Genomic DNA, 21021 nt, shown 5'->3' with positions numbered 1-21021 from the left:
GCTTTCATAGAGGAAAGGAGGGAATTGGGAGGGGTGTTTCTGAATGACAGTTCACTGGAGGAAATAAAAAAAAGTTCATTAGAAGAGAGTGAGAGTTTGGGGCTGTGGTGTCTTCTCATTGGCTAGGTTTGTTGCTGGGCAGGGAGAAAATCTTACTTCCTCCTGCCACCGTATGGAAAGTAAGTGTCTTCCTGATGGGGCATATAAAGTAAAAAATGGTATGAGTGGTACCTGTATAAGAGCTCCCCCTTCCAGTTTTCCTGACCCCATTTTGAATGAAGTTTTCCTTTACTCATTTTCACTGTCTATACTCCCCTTAATCTTCAGCAAACTGCTGGCCATAGAATATAGCAGGTGCTCAATAAACATTTATGGAAGTAAACTAAAGGCTTGGGCTCAAATTCTTACCCTATGACTTATCAGCTAGATGCTCCTATCCATTTCTTTGGTTTAACCCCTGTCTTTGAGCTCATCAGTTTCAAATTTCAGTTATTAACTTTGTCTTCTCTCCAAAACTCCAGACCCAGCTAATTACCTGCCTCCTGCACTTTTCCACTTGGATGTTCCATAAGTGGCTCAAAACCTATATCATCTGTATCAGTACCTCAGTGAGATACTAAATGTCTCTTTCCGCTCCTTTGTTCTTCTCTTCCGTCTTCCATTTATATGCTCATAAAATCCTGCTGGATTCTAGTTCAAAAATCTCCCAAATTCATCCTGTTATCTCTGTCCCCACAGCTGCTGTGTGAATTAGTTCAGACTCTCATTATATCTTACGTGCATTGTTACATCAGTCTCCTACCTAGTCTCTTTGCCTCCAATCTTCCTGTTTTAAAACATCTTCTACGTGACCATAACCAAAGGTGTCTGTCCAGGCTCAGGCATAATTATATCATATCCTTCCTTCAAAACATTCAAGAATGTTCAAGAATCTAAATTCTTAGTCAACTCAGAGAGCCTATCACAATCTGGCTCCAACTTCCCTTTCTGGCCTCATCTCTTATAAAACTCACCCCTCTCACCCTAAATAGGCCTCGTCTGTTTTAGCCATACAGAATTCCCATTCTTCCCCCAATAGACCATACTTTCTCCCTTTGCATAGATTAATCCAGGATCTTCTCTCCCAACTTCTTATCCATGATGTTCCTTTACCTGGGAGCTCCTATCTTGTATTCAAAGTCCAGCCCACTTGTCACCTCTTCTGAGAACCCTTCCTAGGGCCTCCCAGGTAGAACCAACCACTCCCTTGACCCTGCTCTCATAGTACGTAGTCAGTATACTTATTATATCACTCCTCTTGATCTCTTTGGGGGCAAGAATGAATTCCCCAGTAGAGTGTGATGGTCTACAGCTGGTGCCACATCTGTCCCTGTGAACACAACCCCAGCCTCTGGGTGTCGCCTAGAGCCTCAGCCACTCCACACCTATCCTCTGTGCAGTGGTCCTCAGGCTTCACTTTGTTAGAGAAGCCCCCTGGGCGCTTGTTTCACAGGCACATTCCCCCTTCCTCCCCACAAAAGACTGATTGAGTCATGGTCAATGCATCTTGGGTGAATTAGATTTGTTCAGAGACTCAGCAATGGGGACTGATCCTGGGGCAAAGGGACCCATGTCTGGAGAAGGGAGTGAATGGAGTTCATTTATATTCTGGGATTGCAGGAAGATCTCACAGAAAGGCTCTTCACTCAACTCGATTAAACCTATGCGGGGGTCCATGCTGGGTGCACGTGAAGACGAATTAAAAATATCCTCTACGTTCTAGTCAACTTTTAGGATCCAGTTCTGTGTCCTAATTACTGTACTTCAGGAAGCCTCCCCAGCTCCTCAAAACTGGGCTGACTTGTCCCCCCATAAATCCAGGTTTATCCTCAGCAGAGCTTTATATTCACTGCATGGCAGCTGCTGAAATGTTGTCTACCCTCTATAACCACACTGTAAGTTAGGCAAGGACAGGGCCTGTGCTTAATCATCCTAGTCTGCTCGGAATTTACCTATTGTCGGCTCCTAGTAGGTATTTCAGAAACAGCTGTTTAACTAAATTGAATGAAATAGCCCTTTCACACCTCAGGAGACCAAGCACATTCAGTATGATCACAGAATGAGTACATAGCCAGCACTCCAGCATCTATTGACTGACTCAACAAACAAACATATTCGGGGCACTGGGGAGCTCAGCCTACGCGGTGGAGGGTGGAGGCGGGCGAGAGGCAGGAATGCCGGGTCCCTTCCGTGGTCCCCACTACTCTGTGCACTGAGGCCGGTGGTCCACGTGCAGGAGAAGCAAGCCGAGGCAAAGAGATGAAATCCACGGTGGATTCACCAGGGCTTTATTCGGTGGAATTTCCACATGGAAACGGATCCAGGGAGAGGAGCAAAAATGCAGGGTATGGTGTGGAGAAAAAAAAGAAAAGAAAGGAAAAGTTCAAACAAGCTGGGAGGCCGTGGTGGGTAACTGACTCCACATCGGGGTACAGAAGTCCGCACCATCGGCAGACCCCTGGGCCCCAGGCGGGGAGAGCCGGGGAGAGGGACGCGCCTCGCTCCCATCGGTCCGCAGAGGTGTGGGGTCTCCCGCGCGCGGGTGTTTGCTCCCCTCTCCCCCGAGGCCAGGCGCAGCAGTCCACCGCCCCCCCCCCCGGCCGACCGTCCCCACCCCGGCCCCGGCGGTGTCGGCCAGGCGGGGGCGGGCCCGGGCGCGGGTGTGGAGCCGCGGACCCGAGGGGGATGAGTAACCCTCGGCGGCGAGCAGGCGCGGCCGGCCCGGAGCGTGCCAAGTTCCAGCCCGACGCGAGCTCGGCCCGGAGCGTCCGGGGTCGTGCCCAAGGCCCGGGAGGGGCGGGCGGCCGCACCCTGGGCGGATAAAAGGGCGGCGCGGCGCGGCGCGGCGCGGGACCCGCTTTCTCCACGCCGGGCCTGCGGCGCGGCTCGCGGGCGGGCACCTGACGCCGGAGGCAGGCGCGCGAGGCCCTGGGCAACCGCGGGCAGGGGCATGGCAGAGGTGGCGCGCGCGCCGGCCGCCCGGCCGAGCCTGACCTCCATCTCGTCGGGGGAGCTGCGCAGCCTGTGGACGTGCGACTGCGAGCTGGCCCTGCTGCCGCTGGCCCAGCTGCTGCGCCTGCAGCCCGGCGCCTTCCAGGTGCGCGGCGACCAGCTCGTGGTGTCCGGCCCCGTGGGACCCGCGGCGGCGCGCGGCGGCTTCAACGTCTTCGGCGACGGCCGCGTGCGCCTCGACGGGCAGCTCTACCGCCTCAGCAGCTACATCAAGAGGTGGGTGGCCTCGCCGGATCCCCTCAGAGGCCTCCACCCCGCTGTCGTCCCCGGGACCCCCGGGTGGCCCAGGCTTCCCGCCACCCCCTCACCTCCTCCTCATACCCTTCCCGCCGAGATCCCCCCCCCCTTTCATGACACTTGTAGGTTTGCCTCATTGCTAACGTCACCTGGAGGTGCACAGCTCCCCCAGCCCTGGCCTTTTCTACCCTTTGCGCTGACATCTTGCGGCTACCGCTTCAAGCCGCCCAGGAGGGCATCAGGGCAGACGCGTGGCGTAGGGCTGGGTGGGGAGCTCGTAACTGGCGGGTGATTTTCCCTTTCTGGCTCCTTAACTGGGTCAGATGAGCTCAAATGGAGACACACCCTTCAGGGGGTGTTTGCAGAGGAGAGACTCACGCCCTGGCTTTGGATTTGTGGGGAGGGGAGAGGCTGCTTAATTCTGTATATTACTGGCTTGATCCAGTGACGAGACCCAGTGGAAAAGCGTGCAAAAGTTCAAAGTTTCCCGTCCTTGGCGTGCCTTCGTTTTCAAAAAGTAATGAAATAAACCATGTCTGAGAAAGGAACAAAGCCTGGTATGAAGTCCAATCCAGGGCCATGTGGGCTGTGATGTGGGCAGGCGAGTTCTGGGAAAATAGGTGCAATGAGGGTGGCTTCCAGGATCCTGGCGCAGAGCTGGGCCCAAACTTAATTTGATGGCAGGTGCCCAGGAGGCTTAGCTGTTGTGGCCAAAGTGTCAGAAGCATTTCTTAGCAAACTTGCAGTCAGCAGGCTGTAGTCCATCTGAAGCAGGCTCTGATCATCATGGGATAAAGGAAGAGGGAGCTTCATGCCTGATTCTACATGGCCGCATGCCTTGCAGAGGTCATCCTGTACTTGTGTGTGTGTGTGGGTGTGTGAGGGCGGGTGTCTTATACTTGTGCTGTGGAACTAACTGAGCTTCGGGAAGCGGGCAACGCAGTCTAGAGTTTGAATCTGAGCTGCGTAAGCTGGCCAGCTGTGAAGATAACAAAGCCTTCGCTACTGGGAACGACAGCAGTGCCGTGGTACCCTGTAGGTGGGATGGAACCAAAAAGGGCAAGCAAACAAAATGAGGTATTTAAAATGCCTTCTTCAAGGCTGCTGGGAAAAACATTGCTTTTCCACACAAAGATAGTGAGGGCTTTGAATGCCTGAAAAACCATTCTGCAGCAAGAATTTCTCTCCCCTTTCTTAGTCAAGAAAGTGCCCCCCCATAAGCAGGGGACGATGGGAGGAACTCAGAAATCATATTTGCAAAGATTAAAAAAAAGTTAACCATTGTATTTGAAAACAGAGTATGAAAAATTAAAATGTCCAAAATTAATTGAAGCCATAGGTTAGGCTTTTGACAGAGCCAGCTCCCTCAATCTTAGCAAGCAGTGCGGCAAAATTGAAAATGATGTCGAAGTCTGGTTATTAAATTCTCACTTTGAACACCTCCTACACAAAAGACTATTAAACAGCAATGGTCCCCTGGCAGTTTAGAGTCCAAATAAACAATGACCAGACCAGAATGCAGTGAGGATGCAACAACAAGCTTCTCATTGTCGAAGCAGTTGAGTGAGGGCCTTTGGACCCTGGGACATAGCAAGGAGCATCTGAGATTAATCTGGGTGATAGAAGGAATGATCTTTCTCTCAGGGGACAATGCTGCAGCAGGGGAAGTAGGCTTTATAGGTGGGTGTACAGTCCTGAAGGGTGAACCTGATCTGGATGGAGAGAGCCTTCTAGAAGGGAGGAAGGACTAGGTTGAGGACAGCAGTGACAGGGATCTGATCCTTCATGGATCAGAAAGTGGGCGCACAGTCAGAATGCAGACATCGAAGTTGCCTCCTTAGATCTGCCAAATTTACCCAGTTGTCTTTGGCTTTGGGGATAGCATACAGCTTCCTCTCTCAGAACATTGCTCCAAAGCAGTGATTCATTCCCTCCCTCTCTCCCTTCCTTCCTTCCTTCCTTCCTTCCTTCCTTCCTTCCTTCCTTCCTACCTTCTTTCTTTCCTTCTGTAAGCTTTGGCCAGTTTTACTAAAGAAAAACTGCATAGTTTTCTTTTTACTAGTCTGTTCTGGCACAATTCTAAAGATGACAGAATCACCTGGATCAATGATAGCCTAGCGTGCATTATTTATTTTCAGCATGCTATGCCCCATTCAACATTATTACCACTGCCATGCTGGACAGCGGTTTTGGCCAACAGGGCACAGTCCTATCTTTCAGACTTCCTCGAGGTTGGGCCATTGTTGTTGAGGATGACCAGTTTCGCTTTGCCTTGTCAGTCATCATAGCCGGCTTGTACCCCAGCACGCACTTCCCACTTTTCATGTCCGGTTAGGACCTAGAGTTGATGGACTCCAGCAACTTTTTCATCTTTTCTGCGGCTACCATATTCCTACCTTAGGTGTGGGATGGCCTCCAACCAGCAACAGCTGCCAAGATAGCCAGGGAATGAGAAAGGCAAGCAATGATTCTTAATCATTTCAGACTAATAGAGCTTTTGAGAATTTCTGTAGACCATCTCCCGAGATATATATATATATATATATATATATATATATATATATGCACTAATGTTGCTGACCATCCAGCTGGTTTATGAGATACTTGGATCCAGGTTAAGGATCCTTGCTCTATTCATTAATTTAGTTCTTTTTTTTTTTTTTTTTGGTTCAACAACCATTTTTGGTGTGGGTAAGTTTACAGTGTAAGCAGGATTTCCTTTTTGAGGCCTCAGAAATGTGCGCTGTGACTTTTGTGAGGCCCTTTCCTCAGGAAGAGGCTTTGGGCTACTGACCCTGACATTCATGTGATTCACTCATTCAGACAATAAGAGGATGACAACAAGAGGATGGCTCAACTTACTCAGCTGTGTCGTCTGATACTTGACCGTTTTCGAAATTCGTGGTAAACCTGAGGGAACCTGGGATGGAGAGGGGAGGTTTAGGGATGGCCACCACGGCTCTAGAGCTCCTGAGAGCCTTCTCAAAAAATCTATTCTAAATTTGGGGGAGTGAATGGTAAGATCTTCCTTGTTATTTTTTTCTTTCAAGCTCAGAATTTCCATCCGTGTTACGAACAAAACCTGCTCGGGATACCGGGGGTAAATAACCATTAACGCACACACGTTTTTTCCCTGTGACGTGATGCAGCCTCTTAGAGAGCTGTAGTGGCACGTGTTGGGCACATGGGAAACGCCATGCTTCTTTTCAGAGGTCTCCGAGCATGAAGGAGGCTGTTCGGGTGATAAACAGAAGTGCGTCATAATCATGGCAGCTGCTTAAGTTCACTCAAGTGGCAGGAATGGCACAAAGTAGTTCACAACTCTTACCTCACAAAAGCTTACAAAGTTGGCACGATTGGTGTTTCCCTTCTTTTTCCAGGTGAGGAAATTAGGACTCAGATTAAACAAGCTACCTTAGCGAGGAGCTGGTGAGTCGTAGAACGGGCCAGGCCTTCCGTGTCACCTTGGCTTACGGTAAGCCTCTGCTCTCAGCCTCAGAGCTGCAAGGATCGTGACTTCCTGTAGACAGTAGCCGCTTTCTCACAAGTCTCCTGAGCCGACAAATGACTGGGATTACAGCAGACATTACGCATCTCATATAATCAGGCCCACAGAGCAAGGAAATCCGGTGGCCGTGAGGAAGCCACTAAAAGCAGAGATGCGAGCTGCTCCTGCCCATAGGCGACCAGCTGTTAGATGGTGACGGGGACACCTGCCTGGAGGTCAGCCACCTGGGGCAGGGGCTGCAGGGGGCTGTGGGGGGGGACACGGGGCCCAGCTGAGGCGGAGTCAGGGCTGCAACCTGGGGAGATCTCGCCCGCACCTGCCCCAGCGAGTGTTGGGCTGTGTCTGTGGGCCCAGGCTCCCCTCTCTGAGGCAACCCGACTGGAGGCGGGAGGCGGGTGACTGGTCCTCTGCCTTGATCCCAGTGTCTGAGTCTCAGATTTGGTGACCTGCCCAGGACAGCAGCCCCTCGCTGTGATGTGTGATGCTAGTGACGAAGTAACCATCCTTTATGCGTTGAGCTATGATCCGCATGGGATGCAGTCTAGAATCAGTGCGGACAAGCACGGGGGCCAGGACCAGACTGCCTTGGTTTGAATCCTGGTTCTGCAGCTTAGTAGCTGAAGGACTTGGAAGATGTCTTAATCTCTGTGACTCAGTCTCCTCCGTGTATAATGGAAATAATAGTACCAACAGCCTTATAGGGTTGTTGTTCAGAATTTAAATTTATAAGGTCCTTAAAGCAGTTACTGGTACATATTGATCGCTGGACAAATGTTAGCCTATAATATCATTAAGCAGCCCCATAAGCGAAGTGCCCCACACACATTATCCTGTCTGTTAGCCACCTGATGGGGTACCGTTTGTTAGCCAGATTTTACAGGGGAGGAAATTAATCTCAGCAAAGCTAAAAAAAAACTTGCTGAGGTCGCAGAGACAGAAATTGAACCCAGATCTGATGATTCAAAAGCCACGTGCCATTACTGCTTTCTTTCCTCAGGAGCCTTGCTCTGGACCTCCAGCCACACTCTGGTCCCCTTCTTACTCTCAGCTCACCTGGTGCCTGTCAGATGCCCGCCTGCAGGCCCCAGTGCAGCCACCCCACACTCCCCGAGGCTCAGCTAACCCGTGACTCCTGCTGGGGACGTCTCCCTCCTGCACTGGCCCACCCAATGGTGGGACCTTTGGCTGGACAGAACAATCCCTCTTGTCTAGCTCAGCTCAGGAAATGGTTCTAACTCCAGACCCCTCCTGCTTTGCTCTTTCTTATTTAAATAACCAGAACATAACACCTGAATGCAGAGAGCTCTGCATTTCTCTGGCATTTGTATGTTTGATCATTAACTCCTTTGTAAGCCTCTTAACGGCAGGGACCATGTCTTCGATCAAACTTGAAATAAGCATGCAGTTCTCCCGGGGATCTTATTAAATCACAATTTTTGGGTTGAATAAGACCGGGGAGGAGCCCAGGACTCTGCAGTTTTACCAGCTCCTCGGTGATGCCAGTGCTGATGGTCGAGTGATCATGCTTTCAGCAACAAGGTTTTACCAGTCTATCATTTTATATTGAAATGGTACATTTTCTTATGTCTTTCTAATAGACTAGATTCTCCTCGAAAGCAAGACTATTTCCTTTTGCTTTTTGTGTCCTCAGTGCCCGGCACACATGCTTCATGTTTATTGCATGAAAAAGTGGATGCATGAGTGCACCATTTCTGCCCCATGATGGGGGCGGGGGGCGGGTGCGCGCGGGGCAGGGGCATGTACCGAGCATCAATAACGAATGAATGAATGAGTAGATGAACATGTGTGTCCTTGATTCGAATCACCAGACTGTAAAGTGATAAATCAAAAAATTTTGCTTAACTTCCCTAGAGTTGGGGCAGAAGGAGGGGAGGAAGTGAGAGAAAAGGAGCTATCTGACAGCTCAGGCTGAGGCCCCACATAAAGCTGTCACCTTAACACTGGAAACACAGCAGGGCCCTCCTGCTTGCCCCCAAGGGCAGAGTGCTTTTGCTGAGTGTCACAGCAAAGGATTATGAAAGCCTAAGCAATTTCTGGGCCTTCTACACAAGGACTGTTCCATATGTGTTCCTCTTTTTCTGGGCTCCCCGCTCCATATTTTTTTAAATGAACACACACATGCGCACACACCCCCTCAGATGGAAGCCATAGGTTTGAATTCTTATTGGCCTCTGAGCATTAAAGCACCAGAGCCAAGGGAAATTTAGGGCAGCTTTGCAGATCGTGCCAGAAATGATGTGAAACCTGAAGGAACCTCCAGAGAAAGGTAGGCATCTCATAGGGGAATGATCTCTCAGCCACTCCAGATTTGCTAGAAGCAAAAATACAGTGTTTTTTTCTTGGTCTCATCTTCCAGGCATTGCCTTCACTAAGCTTTGCATTAGCCTTCCGAACTGAAAAGCGGAGGAAAGAAATTGGAGCAAGGAAGGAGAAACTCTTGCTCATGTATTTTTCAGATGCTCCTGTTGTCCTTTTTCCTGGTCACTCAGATGAACACAGCCCTGGTTGTGTGTCACGAGTCTGTAGAACTTCACCCTACGGCAAGTACCATTGCCCAGGATTAAAGATACTAACCATGTTTGTTAAGCAGCCACTATGGGGCCCCAGTACATATGTGTCTATTACTTGGGCTGCCTTGAATCCTCGCACAGAAGGAGATCCTGTTGTATCACTTCTACAGATGAGGGCGTGGATTCAGACAGGTGAAGTAACTCAGTCAAGGTCACAGTGAGTTGTGGCTCTGCAGCTGAGTTCACACAGCCAGTCAATAAGGGCATGAATTAGATCTTCTTATTTCGAATCACTAAGCATTGCATCACGTTGGTCGGCCTTTCAAACTTTGGACTGAAGCCAGGCATAGAAAGTTTCAGCCTAGAAGCATTTTGGGGCCAAGGTAAAAGCAATGAAGACATGAGAATTTAAAGGAGCTATCTTAAACCCTTTGCTCTTTATCCTTAATAACTTTGGCAAATATAATAAACATCCAGCGCAGAAGAAACAGTATTTGCATTAGTAATTCAGAAATACGCATGATTAGAGATGAAATAACTAGTCCCTAAAGTAGTCTGGTAAGGCTCCTCTTAAAACCAGTGATCGAATCTCAGATACTTAAATACCTGTGAGACTTCACAACCAGGTCCTCAGTCTTTTTGTATTTTAGTGACTTACATATCCAAATTTTGTAAGAGTGAATTCCAAAGAATGCTTGCATTTATTAATTTCACTGGAATTTGAAGGTGTTTAACAATTGTTCCATCACTGGTAGGCTGGGAATAATGAATTAAGAAGGCATTTCTTATTTGTGACCTGGTTGAAACAGAGAGTTCATTAAGTAGGGATCTTGCTACAATCTCTTGTCTGTAAATTCTGTTACAGAGCTCTCATATAAATAGCAGCATTTTCACACATCTGTGGCATCGTGATGACTGACATGCTCTGTGGTGATGTAGACAGCCCCGTTAAGATCCTAAAAGTGCCTCTAAATCATCAAAGGAAGATTAAATTATGTTGAGCATAGTTTTATTATCCAGGGCATCTTATTAAATTCGGACTCCAGAAAGGGTGACTCATGTATAGGTTATGCATTAAACTCAGTGTGTGGCTATCCAGAAGGCCCCCCCCCCATCTCGCCTGGCCCGGCCCCCCTTCTCTGATCACGAGAAACAACAACTCTTGGAGCCCCAAAGCATTCCACAAAACCTTCCACAGTATTTTGGGGAAAACTGATTACTTTCCCAACCAGTGGTCATTTCTAAATTGAGATTTTCATCCTTTTCCTATAAGCTGTGGATTCATGAGAATAAAATCGATGGTCACTCAGATTGGATGTTGACTGGTCTCAAAGGCAGAGGCAGGTACTGTGCTGTCATTTGCAACATCAGAATAGTAATCGGGATGGCAGATTTTCCAGACGCGCTGTACATCAGTGCCGTGCGCATGCCCATGTGAATGACATTCAGACCGTGGATACTGAGAGCAGAGGAGTCACCCTGAGGAAAATATGAAATGTTTAAGTGACTATAAATTAACTCCATGGCAAACAAGGCAGGAGAATATGAAAATCTGCCTTGGATGGGTCACACGTGGCCCCTGACTCTGCCCCGGCATCTCGCATCTATCTTGTTGATGTTTACTCCAATCGGACTTGTCCTTTTCTTCTTCCGTGGCTGCAAGGGTTTGCTTCCATTTCTCGTCCTCGGCACCTCTCCCCACACCCCCTGTAGCCACAGACCTCACTGGCTCTCCGAAGCCTCTGCCAGGCCACTCTTGTCTGCCCGTGCCAGGTCCTGGATGGCAGAGGGGCTGGGAGGACACAGGGAGCCCCTGTATTGCCCCCCGCTACCCCAGCGCCACCTCGCAGGCCCTGAGCCCCTCCGGTGTGATAAAACACGTGCGATGCCTATCCGGTGCCCAGCGCATAACCGGTGCCCGATTATGAGTGAACGAATGAATGGGAGCAAATGAACTCGGCAAATGGCAATTCCCTTTCTCCCTCCTTCTCTTTTGTTTCCTTTCTTTAGTGCCTTTTGGCTGTTGGCCAACTGAGACGAAAAGGAACGGGAACACTCTCTCCCTGCTGGTATGGAACACGAGGGCCACTCGCCTTCGGGTGCCCCACCTCTCCCCCCTTCTCACTGGGCACTGTGCTGCTCAGGTGAGGATGAGGGCTGGACCGGGACGATGGAGGAACCGTATAAAAATTCCTGGTCTGCCTTATCTTCCTCAGTCCATTCCCTTGTTATTCCCGCTGGTGCCCCACCCCTTCTCCCCGACTCCTGCCCTCCTCACCCCACTCCTGAGGGTCAACGCCTGTACCCCCTTCCCTCCCCTGGAACACACCCGCCCTGTATCCCCTTCCCCACCCCAGGACAAGCCCCCCGACCACCCCCAGTGCCCCTGGCATGGGAAGCCGAGACTACATTAAAAGCCTGGTGAAATACAAGGCAGGAAGCCTTTTAGAGGCTCCATCAGGGGTCAGGTTTTAAAAGCTCTCAAAATCAGGTCTGACAATCACAGGAAAAAGATAATGATACAGATTTCTAAGAAACCAAGCTGGGAGACAGACAAGCCGAAGCTGTGTTTTTCTGCCTTGGGGGTAGATATTCTCCCACGTGCTCACAAACCATGCCTCGGTCCCGGTCTTGTGTGCCGGCCCCTCTGAGCAGGTGGTGGGAAGTGGGATGGGGCGGGAAGCCGAGAGGACTGTGTGGTCGCAGCTCCCTGCCGCGGAGATCCCTCCAAGGCTGTGATTTTCATGTCAGGCACTGGACAGACAACAAGCCAGAGAGAAACACTCATGCTGTCTCTGCCCGTGACTAGATGTAAGAAGCAAACACACCTCAGCACAGCAAAAGTAGCCCGTGCTGTCAGCCAGGGCAGCCATTCACTCCATGCAGATGCACACAGCTGCGCCTGCCAATGGGGACCCAGGCCTGTGTTGGCGAGGGATTGTGGCAGGTGCCTCCTCCAGCCTGCTGGATGCCATTCTGCCTGTCTGCGTCCACGTGGTCTCTGAGCTTGGGTGTGGATAGGAAATTAGCCATCTTCTTGAGGGAAGCCGATTTGCACTTCGATCTGTCTTTTTCTCACCAATGCACGTAGAAAGACTACTTGGAAAATTCATAGACTAGGGGGAGAAAGCTGGCATGCTGGATGACAGAGTCAAAATGCAAAAAAGAACTCCCCAGGCTGGAATAATGCATGAAAACCAAGGAGGCTAAGTTGAATAGGGTCATGGGCAAAAGTCCAACATTAGTGTGGTCTTTTTTTTTTTTTTTTTTCATTGCACAAAGCTCAGGAGCAGGGAGATATGAATTAGTTCATATGACTATTGGTTGATTGTGTTATCTATGGAGGGGCTGGGATCTCATCTTGGGATTAGAGAAGGGAGGAGGGGAGGAGAAGAAAAGGAAAATTTCAGACCCGCCAGTTTGGCAGGATGACTGGAGAAGACCCAGCTTATATCCCACTCGTTGAGTGTTAATTCCTTCTCAATCTGGACAGACACAGAGCTTATTGCTCCAAATTAACTCTTACAGCCCAAAAGATAGATGGTACTGGCTATCATCCTGTGAGGGCTGCCCCTGAGAGCCAAGCATTGGTGCCAGGCCACCCCAAAGACCACAGCCACCTTAGGGTTGTGTCCCGATCTCTCATCTGACTAGGGAGGGGACTTATTTATATGTTATAAAATATGACTCCCTCCATAGGACACATTTTAGGGGACTTCCCTCACGAGATCTGTGGATGTGGCAGGCACCTATCCAGGACATCCTCCTCCTGACCTAGATAGGTGAGTATATTACATTTACAATTATCTCTGCTTTTTCCATAGATATGTGGAACTGACCAACTACTGCGATTATAAAGACTACAGGGAAACTATACTGAGCAAACCAATGCTGTTCTTTGTTAATGTACAGACCAAAAAAGACACCTCCAAAGGTAGGTATCTAAATATTTTTGGTTGGATCCTGCCTCCTGAGGCTGTGGGCTGTGGCACTCTAATGAGGTAGAAATTGTGCATGGGGTAAGCAAGGTGGGTGTCAGCTGTGACAAGGCCAGGAGCAAGGAGGAGCCTGGAGTGTTAGACCACCTGAAGCACAGCACAAGCCTGCAGAACCTCTCAGTGATCTGAGGGCAGAAGCCCTCTGTTTCAGGGTTTTGTCTTAACTTCCTGTCTAGGCAGGAAGTGCTATTGTGTTCCGAGTTGGCGGGGCTTGAAAAAATGGCTGGAATGATGGTGATGATCTGTAATACTGTCTACCACATGCCAATTGCTTACATACGTGAGGCATACTCCTGTGTCATTAATTGACACAGCAGCCCTGTAGGGCTTTCATCCGAATGGGAAGATTTTTGAGTATGAAAGTAGGGACTATTAATAATTATGCTGGGACTGAGGTATAAATGGGCACTGATCCCGGGGAAATAGGATACAGAGTCATACTACCTATGAGATGCTTATACCCATTTTATAGATAAGGAAACTAAGGTAAAGAAATAATAACAGTGGTAGATGCTTTTATGTTTCACGCTATGGCCTTCAAATCTCAATTTTAGGGGTATCTCTTTATTGCTTCTTCCAAGAAATCAGACTAACTGCTAACAACTCTATTAACTCCAGTTCTGATATGAAAATATCTCCATTTTCCCTTCTTCCTGCTCCATGTTATGTGGGGAAAGTCACGGGCATCATGCTCTGTGATAGAGGCAGAATTTCTTAATTCTCCTTCTAAATAGCATTCTCAAAATGAGTCCAAGGTAATAAGAAACGATCTACAAATTCCAAATAGACTTTCTCAAACATTCATTCTCATTCAGATTCGTGGAGCTGATTCTCTGTTCATTTCATTCAGAATCATTCAGATTCTCTGCTCACTTGATAATTCAGTCAACAGTGCTCTCTCGGCAGGAAGGGCTGGGAACAGAATACAAGGCAACAAGCCGTGCTTGTTAGAGCATCTGAGCCCCTGATGTTATTTGGCTTGATGATGACCGGAAAGCCGGAGAGTTCTCCAGCAATGTAATTCACAGACATATCAAGTACACCTCCTGCGTCGATCCCTCAGGAGGAAATCTTAACAAAGAATAAGAGACCTCTCCATTTTAGCATTTTAATGAAGGTGCAGGGAATGGTACAGGAGGTATTTGTGGATTTGCAGGTGGCCTACAAAAGGTACACAGTTGTATGACAGCTATCATGGAAGGAGGTACAGAAACCCAGTGCTGTGTAATTGTGAGGAAAACCAGGAACTAAAGAGCTTCTATGATACAGAAGCTTAAGATGGTCAAGTTTAAATTATGAAAATTATAAGTAAGGTAACACCTTACTTATAAGTAAGGTCCAACCTTGCTGCCAAACGGCACTTTTGTGCAAATTAGAAAATAGCCACCAGTGACTCAACACAATTTACTAATCCTTTGCTGAAGTTTGTTGTAACAACTATACAAATAGACGATGTCTATGAATGTCAATGGCATCCTCTAGAGTTGTGCAGTGCATAACCCGCCCAACCAGCACAACTGTAGAGTGTGGTAGCCCTTAGTATCTAATGAACCTAAAGATCTTAGTTTTGTTTGTGTGAAAGTTAATTCAAGGTATCAAATAGCTTGCTTGCTTTACCTCTTACCTCAAAGAGCATATAAGGTAATTTATATTTAAAGTGCCCCCCAGGTGGGGGGATGGGTTAGCCTGGTGATGGGTATTGAGGAGGGCACGTTTTGCATGGTGCACTGGGTGTTATGAACAAACAATGAATCATGGAACACTGCATCAAAAACTAATGATGTAATATATGGTGATTAACATAACAATAAAAAATTAAAAAAAAAATAAAAAAAAAAATAAAGTGCCCCCCAAAAATGGTAATTTGGGAGAAAGGAAACAGGGGTAGAAAAAATAAGATGAGTAAGTTTAGTGCAAAAGTTAGCTCAATATTTATTCCTCAGGGATGTAGGACTCATTACTGGTAGACCACAGGTTTGTCTCTCAAAGCCTATGCAAAATGCTCAGTTCTCAAAATCACATAATGGCTGGTCCATGGCCTTTAAACAGAGAGTGACCATCTATGTTACGTGTCTGTCTAGAAAAAAATGCTTGACTAATTAAGGCTATGGAGCTTGATTCTGGGGCCTGGAAAAGTTAAGAAACTCTTGGTTTATAATATTTCAAATTTCCTAATGAACAAACAACCTTCTCTTTGCTTAGATTGTATAGAATCAGACAGAATTGGACATAAGGAATTAAAAGAAACAAAGAAAGAAAAAAAAAAACAAATCAAACCACCACCACCGTCAACAGAACAACTCTCTGCCAGGGCAGAGACGTGGTATTATTTAAACAATGGGAAGGACTTCTCCTGCTGGGGACAGTGATGGGGTGCGGTGTGGAGGAGACTCAGTCTCAAATTGTCTTGATCCTTAGAATCCTGGACTAGCCCTTTGGTAGAATGCATGCCAGGTCTTTGGGTAAGGATGGGAAGATATGGGTGATGGGCGGAGAGGGATGGGGCAGCCTCCTTCCCTGGACTTGGCTGATGTCCTGCTTTGCAAATGAGGAAATGTTGGTGAGAGCCAAGTCGCTGTTTAACTATCCAGCAAGGTTGTTTCGACTTTAGCTCCCCCATGCTGGATGCATGCCCTGGGACTCAGTTCTCATCTGTGATGATTAGGGTGACAAAGTGCACTTAGGGGAGCTGATTTTCTAACCGGCTGTTACAGTATCCCAGAGCTTCCTTCATGTCTACAAAATTCTCAGGAACATTTCTAGAAATCTGGTTAGGCTTTGCAGTGAGGGTCTGAGGGAGCCTTGAGGGACATTACAAATGAATAAAATCTCCCAATAAGGTGGGAATCACTGCTTTGTCAAATGCTAAGACGTATGTTTATGTCACACATGCACACTTCTATTTGAATTCTGCTTCCTAATTTCTAGAAAGAACATACGCATTTCTTGTGAACACAAGGCACCCCAAAATAAGAAGACAGATAGAGCAAGGGATGGACATGGTCATCTCCTCGGTGATTGGAGAAAGCTACCAGCTTCAGGTAAGCTTTGGTCAATATGAATCCAGGGCTGCCAACCACATAGAAAGGGGTCTGTGCATTTCATGCAAAGCCGAGTCCCTAGAGCTTAATTATAACCAGACACATAGATTTTCTATTGTTTCATTATTACTACCAATAAAATGAACTTGGTTCCTAGCAACTGATCTAGAAACAGTAGATGTCAATTTGACCACGCAGTTCAAAGGCTTTGGATGGCTAGGAGGCAAATGCAAAGGTCTGTTTTAAAAAACGAAAGCCAAGTGTTTAAAAATATCTGTCAGAGGGAAAAAGAAATAAGGGGTGTGGCATCTTGGATATTCGGGCTGTTGTTAATTCAGTGGTATAATTCTATAGGAATATATAATTCTGTAGTATAACGTTATAGTTATATCCATGACATTAATAAAATACTTCTCTCTCTTTCAGTTTGACTTTCAAGAAGCAGTAAAAAATTTTTTCCCTCCAGGAAATGAGGTGGTTAACAGAGAAAATTTGAGCTTTGTGTATGAATTCAAAGCTGATGCATTATTTGATTTCTTCTATTGGTTTGGGCTCAGCAATTCCACTGTAAAGGTGAAAGGAAAAGTTCTGAATTTGTCAAGTACAAGTCCAGAAAAGAAGGAGACAATTAAATTATTTCTGGAAAAAATGAGTGAACCTTTAATCCAAAGGAGCAGTTTCTCTGACCGAAAATTCAGTGTAACTTCCAGAGGTATGTTAAAAATTCCCAAGTACCTGAGGAAGGTAGTTAAATAAAAGGGTAGAATAATATCACGGGAATGGAGAGTCAGTAAACTGAAAACGAAAGGCCTCTTGATAAAGGGGAAATATAATGTCACATAATTCAGAAAGTAAGAAGCAAGAAATGTTTACTACTAAGAAGAAATACGGTGACTTTTGTTTTTAGGTTCCTTAAAGTTTTCTGACACCGCGGTTATAGTGTGCAGCAAACCCAGAATATAATTTTAAAATATATTATTCATTTAAATACATATTACTACTCATTTAAATATTAACAACAATTTATATATTAGGAAAGAATGATGCTTTCCTGATGGGCACATTCAAGGCAACAGAACGTTAACAGTTGTCAGCTGGGGGACGACTGTACATGGTCAAGATATCTATCTTTAAAAATATGTGGAAGGGTTCTGCAGAGTTCATAAGACCACAAAAGAACAAATCTGGAGAACGCTTTACCTAACAGATTTTAATCTAGATTTGAATATCCAGTGCCTCCTCCCCAGGAGCTGGGGAGACTTTTCAGTCTGCTTGTGGCTAAGGCAGATGACATCCATCAGGTCTTGTCTGGATTTGCCTTCTGCTGAGCCATTCTCCTGTCCCACGCTAGTCTGGGCTGGAAAGAAACTTCCCTGAACCAGGACTCTTGCTGCCAATTGCAAGAAGAAAAGACACAAACAAAGACAAACAGAATCACACCAGTCTCTATGAACCTGTAGTTTAAAAAAATGTTCCGATGTAAAAAACAGAGTCTTCATTAATTCTATTTAATGAAAGTTGCTTTCTTCCAATGTTTAGAGCAAAAGTGCTTATTCCCAAGGATTTCTTATCCTGGAAGGAGCCCCTGCGCATGCGCATGCGCATGCTCTCCCTCACCCTCCTTCCCCCCACCCCTCGGTCTCTCCCTCCCTTGCTCCTCTGCCAGCCACCCTTTCTGTCTTTCCCTCTCTGTCTCCTCCTTTCCAACTCCCTCCCTCCGCCTCTCCCTCCCTGTCTCTTTAGCTTTCTCTGACTGGGTGTTCCTTACAAAGATGCTTTGTGCTTTGCCCCATTGCAGGCACGTGGGCCGTTGCTGCAGTCCCGGGAGCCTGGTCCCTCCTGTGACTCCCCTCCAGCCCCACCCACTGGCCTTGGCAGCCTGTAGGGGGTGGGGGTTTCTGTTGCACATCCGTCCCCCTTTCCCTCTGTGTGTGGCTCCCCGGGATGTCCACTGCCATCCCGGGGGACACCTAGGGGCGGTGGAAGTTGGGCAGCGCTTCCTTGCAAGTTTGCTGGGAGCTAGGCCTGGGGCCGCTTGCCCTCCAGAGCAGCGGGGAGGCGGGGAGGGATTCTTCGAGACCTCCTGAGCCTTCATTATGCACCACAGGTAGCACAGCCAGGATGCATCCTCTGCCCTGGCCTCCACTGGCTCTGCCCTGGTGAATCGGCCCGGCTCTGTCCACTTCGCCGAACGGGCTTCTGGCCTAGGCCCCTGGGCGCCAGCTGTGGGCCTTTTGTCACAAGTGGGAAAACGCTGCACATCTACTGCGGCCCGTGGAAAAGCACTTGGTCCCTGTCCTGCTGGTAGACAAACAGCCAGAAGAAACTCTTCAGCTTTCTGAGTTTTTTTTCTGAGCAAGTCAGGAGTCTCCGCTAATTATCGAAATGGTTACGTTGTATGTTGTAGGAGTTTTAAGCCACTGTTGTTTGTTTTGTTCTTGTTTTTCCAGTGATGATAATAATGTGCCTTTGTTACTTTGCTCAGGTTCGTTAGATGAAGTTTTCAACTGCAGTCGGTCACCCAGATCGTCTCTGACTGAGGTTCTTTTGGCAGAATTGCCGTTTCCAAGCGTTCTGGAATCTGAAGAGACACCCGACCAATTTATCTGATTGGATTGAACATGTTATGGTCACTGCTATCTGCCAGGCGGGCCTGTTGGAGGACAGAAGGCTGAGGGGAGGCGAGAGGCTGTGGGAGGCGGGCACTTCCACCTGCTTGTCAACCCCTCTGCTCCCACAGACGGCTCCGGTCTTCCATTTCCTGGGCCACGCCCTGGCAGGCCCGATGCCGCTGACTTCAGACAGGGAGGGCTTTGGCCCGATGGCCTCTCCTTGTTAACACTTCTCCAGAGAGGCCGAGGGAGCAGCAGAGTCCTGCCAGGCTGAACGCTTTGCTTAGTATCGTGGGGTCCTGGGAGCTCCCCTGGCAGCCTTTGAACGTTCACGGTCCATACTGCATAAGTCAGCGGCCCTCTGCTTGGGACCTCCTTGTCTGAACCCAAATCCAGCAAGCAGGTGGTTAGCAGTGCTGTTTTCTTGCAAACGTGGCTTACGAAAAGCCTAGGACATTTTTCACTGGAAGACAGGTAGGTTTCTCATCCTTAGGAGGAACATTCTTGTAAGGGGTGCCAGAGGATTGGCCAGGTTGAGAGGCCAGTGACCTTGCCACCCACTGCCTGAAATTTGAGCTGCCTTGCTGATCTCTCTCATCAAAGTGGCCTGCGTGGGAAGTGGCCAGGTGATGTGGTACCAAACAGTGACAGGGGAAGGATAATGTACAGGGCAGGATCCTCTATTTGGAAACACATTAAGTCAGTTGGGTACTTTAAATAAGCTTTAAGCCATCCTAACACTAAAAGCAAAATAGAAGAAAGCTATAACATCACCATAATACACTGTTACATCAATACATTTTTCATCTCATAGCTACAATGGAATTCTTCAAAAAGAAAAAAATTCTATTTATATATAAAAACCTGCATGAACGAGTCACTACATATGCTTATAATGAGGAAGATTTATGGGTCCTGAGTATAATTTTTCTATCCTTTTTAAACAATTTCCTGTATTATACATTTTGAGAGCACTACTGATTGTCCCTTCATTTATATTGATATGTTGGGTACTCTACTTGCGCAATTAAAACTTCTTAACATTCAACATGGAATCAGTTAAATTTGTGACCAAGCATGTATGTGTGATCTTTCCACTGTGCTTTGCAGGTGGTATATTTGCCTTGTAACTTACTAAATGACAATTAGAATTCTGGTTTTCTCAGCTACTTTCTCAAGAAGAGCTTTTTGAAGAACGGGTCTCCAAAGCATTTGGAGAACAGAAAAAGAATTTGATACTGATCTTTCACAAAAGGAAAAGAAGTTCCTTAATAACAGAAGAGGCTACACATTTGTTATTCAACTCAGTGCCAAATGAAGAGTGTTCACAATAAAATAAGTTTTATACCAGTGCAAACAAACCTTAGGTGGATATCAAATATTACATTCTTCCCAAAAGAAATAGGGACTCCATTCACGAAAGTTGACAAAGAAGAATTTTTTAAAAGTAGCTGAACTGAGAAAAACCATCAGTAATCACTCCAAGAATGGACTAAAGATCTGGAAGTTTTCTTTTATAATTAAAACCTTTTTTTTTCATTGAACTAAAAGCAATTTTCATTGAGTACATTCACTCAATATTCACTCAGCAAAGTTTTATGAACTGCTTCTAAGGGAATATACACTGTGCTAATATATTTATTAACATGTGTCACAAAGGAGTGCTATTGGGTGATCTTTAAATTGGTGAAAAGTATATTGGGACAGATCTTTCTGGGTAAAGGAGGCTTCAATCTGGGTATAAATGCAGCCTAATTCAGGTATTTTAACAGTTCAAGATCAATTAATCTATAGGCCAACAATGATCTAAGCAATTCATCCATTCATTCAATTCAACCATTCATTCAAGTCATCCATTCATTCAAGTCATTCATTCAACACATATGATTGAGTGCCTACTCTGTGTAGTGCACTCAGGTGGGTGCTGGTATGTAAAGTGTCTAAAGCACAGCCCTTGCTTTCAAGGAGCGTCCAGAAAAATGAAATGAGCGCTATGAGAGACGTTCAAAAAAGAGAACATCTAAAACACTTAGGGATCCAGTT

At 47.0% G+C, this 21021-nt stretch overlaps 1 protein-coding gene across 1 annotated transcript; it reads left to right on the top strand.

Annotated features, from left to right (window-relative positions):
• Positions 1-2755: 2755 nt before the first annotated feature.
• MEDAG (mesenteric estrogen dependent adipogenesis) lies at positions 2756-20026 on the top strand. Its single transcript, XM_025874516.2, has 5 exons — positions 2756-3267; positions 13152-13261; positions 16254-16366; positions 16793-17078; positions 18852-20026. The coding sequence occupies exons 1-5, from the start codon at positions 2990-2992 to the stop codon at positions 18974-18976; spliced, it is 912 nt and encodes a 303-aa protein (XP_025730301.1). The 5' UTR covers positions 2756-2989; the 3' UTR covers positions 18977-20026.
• Positions 20027-21021: the final 995 nt, after the last annotated feature.

This window comes from Callorhinus ursinus, unplaced genomic scaffold (genome assembly GCF_003265705.2).
Source record: "Callorhinus ursinus isolate GAN/ISIS: 27379988/994484 unplaced genomic scaffold, GSC_fseal_2.0 scaffold7, whole genome shotgun sequence".
NCBI classification, from domain to species: Eukaryota; Metazoa; Chordata; class Mammalia; order Carnivora; family Otariidae; genus Callorhinus; species Callorhinus ursinus.
This window is presented reverse-complemented; position numbering and strand designations above follow the sequence as displayed.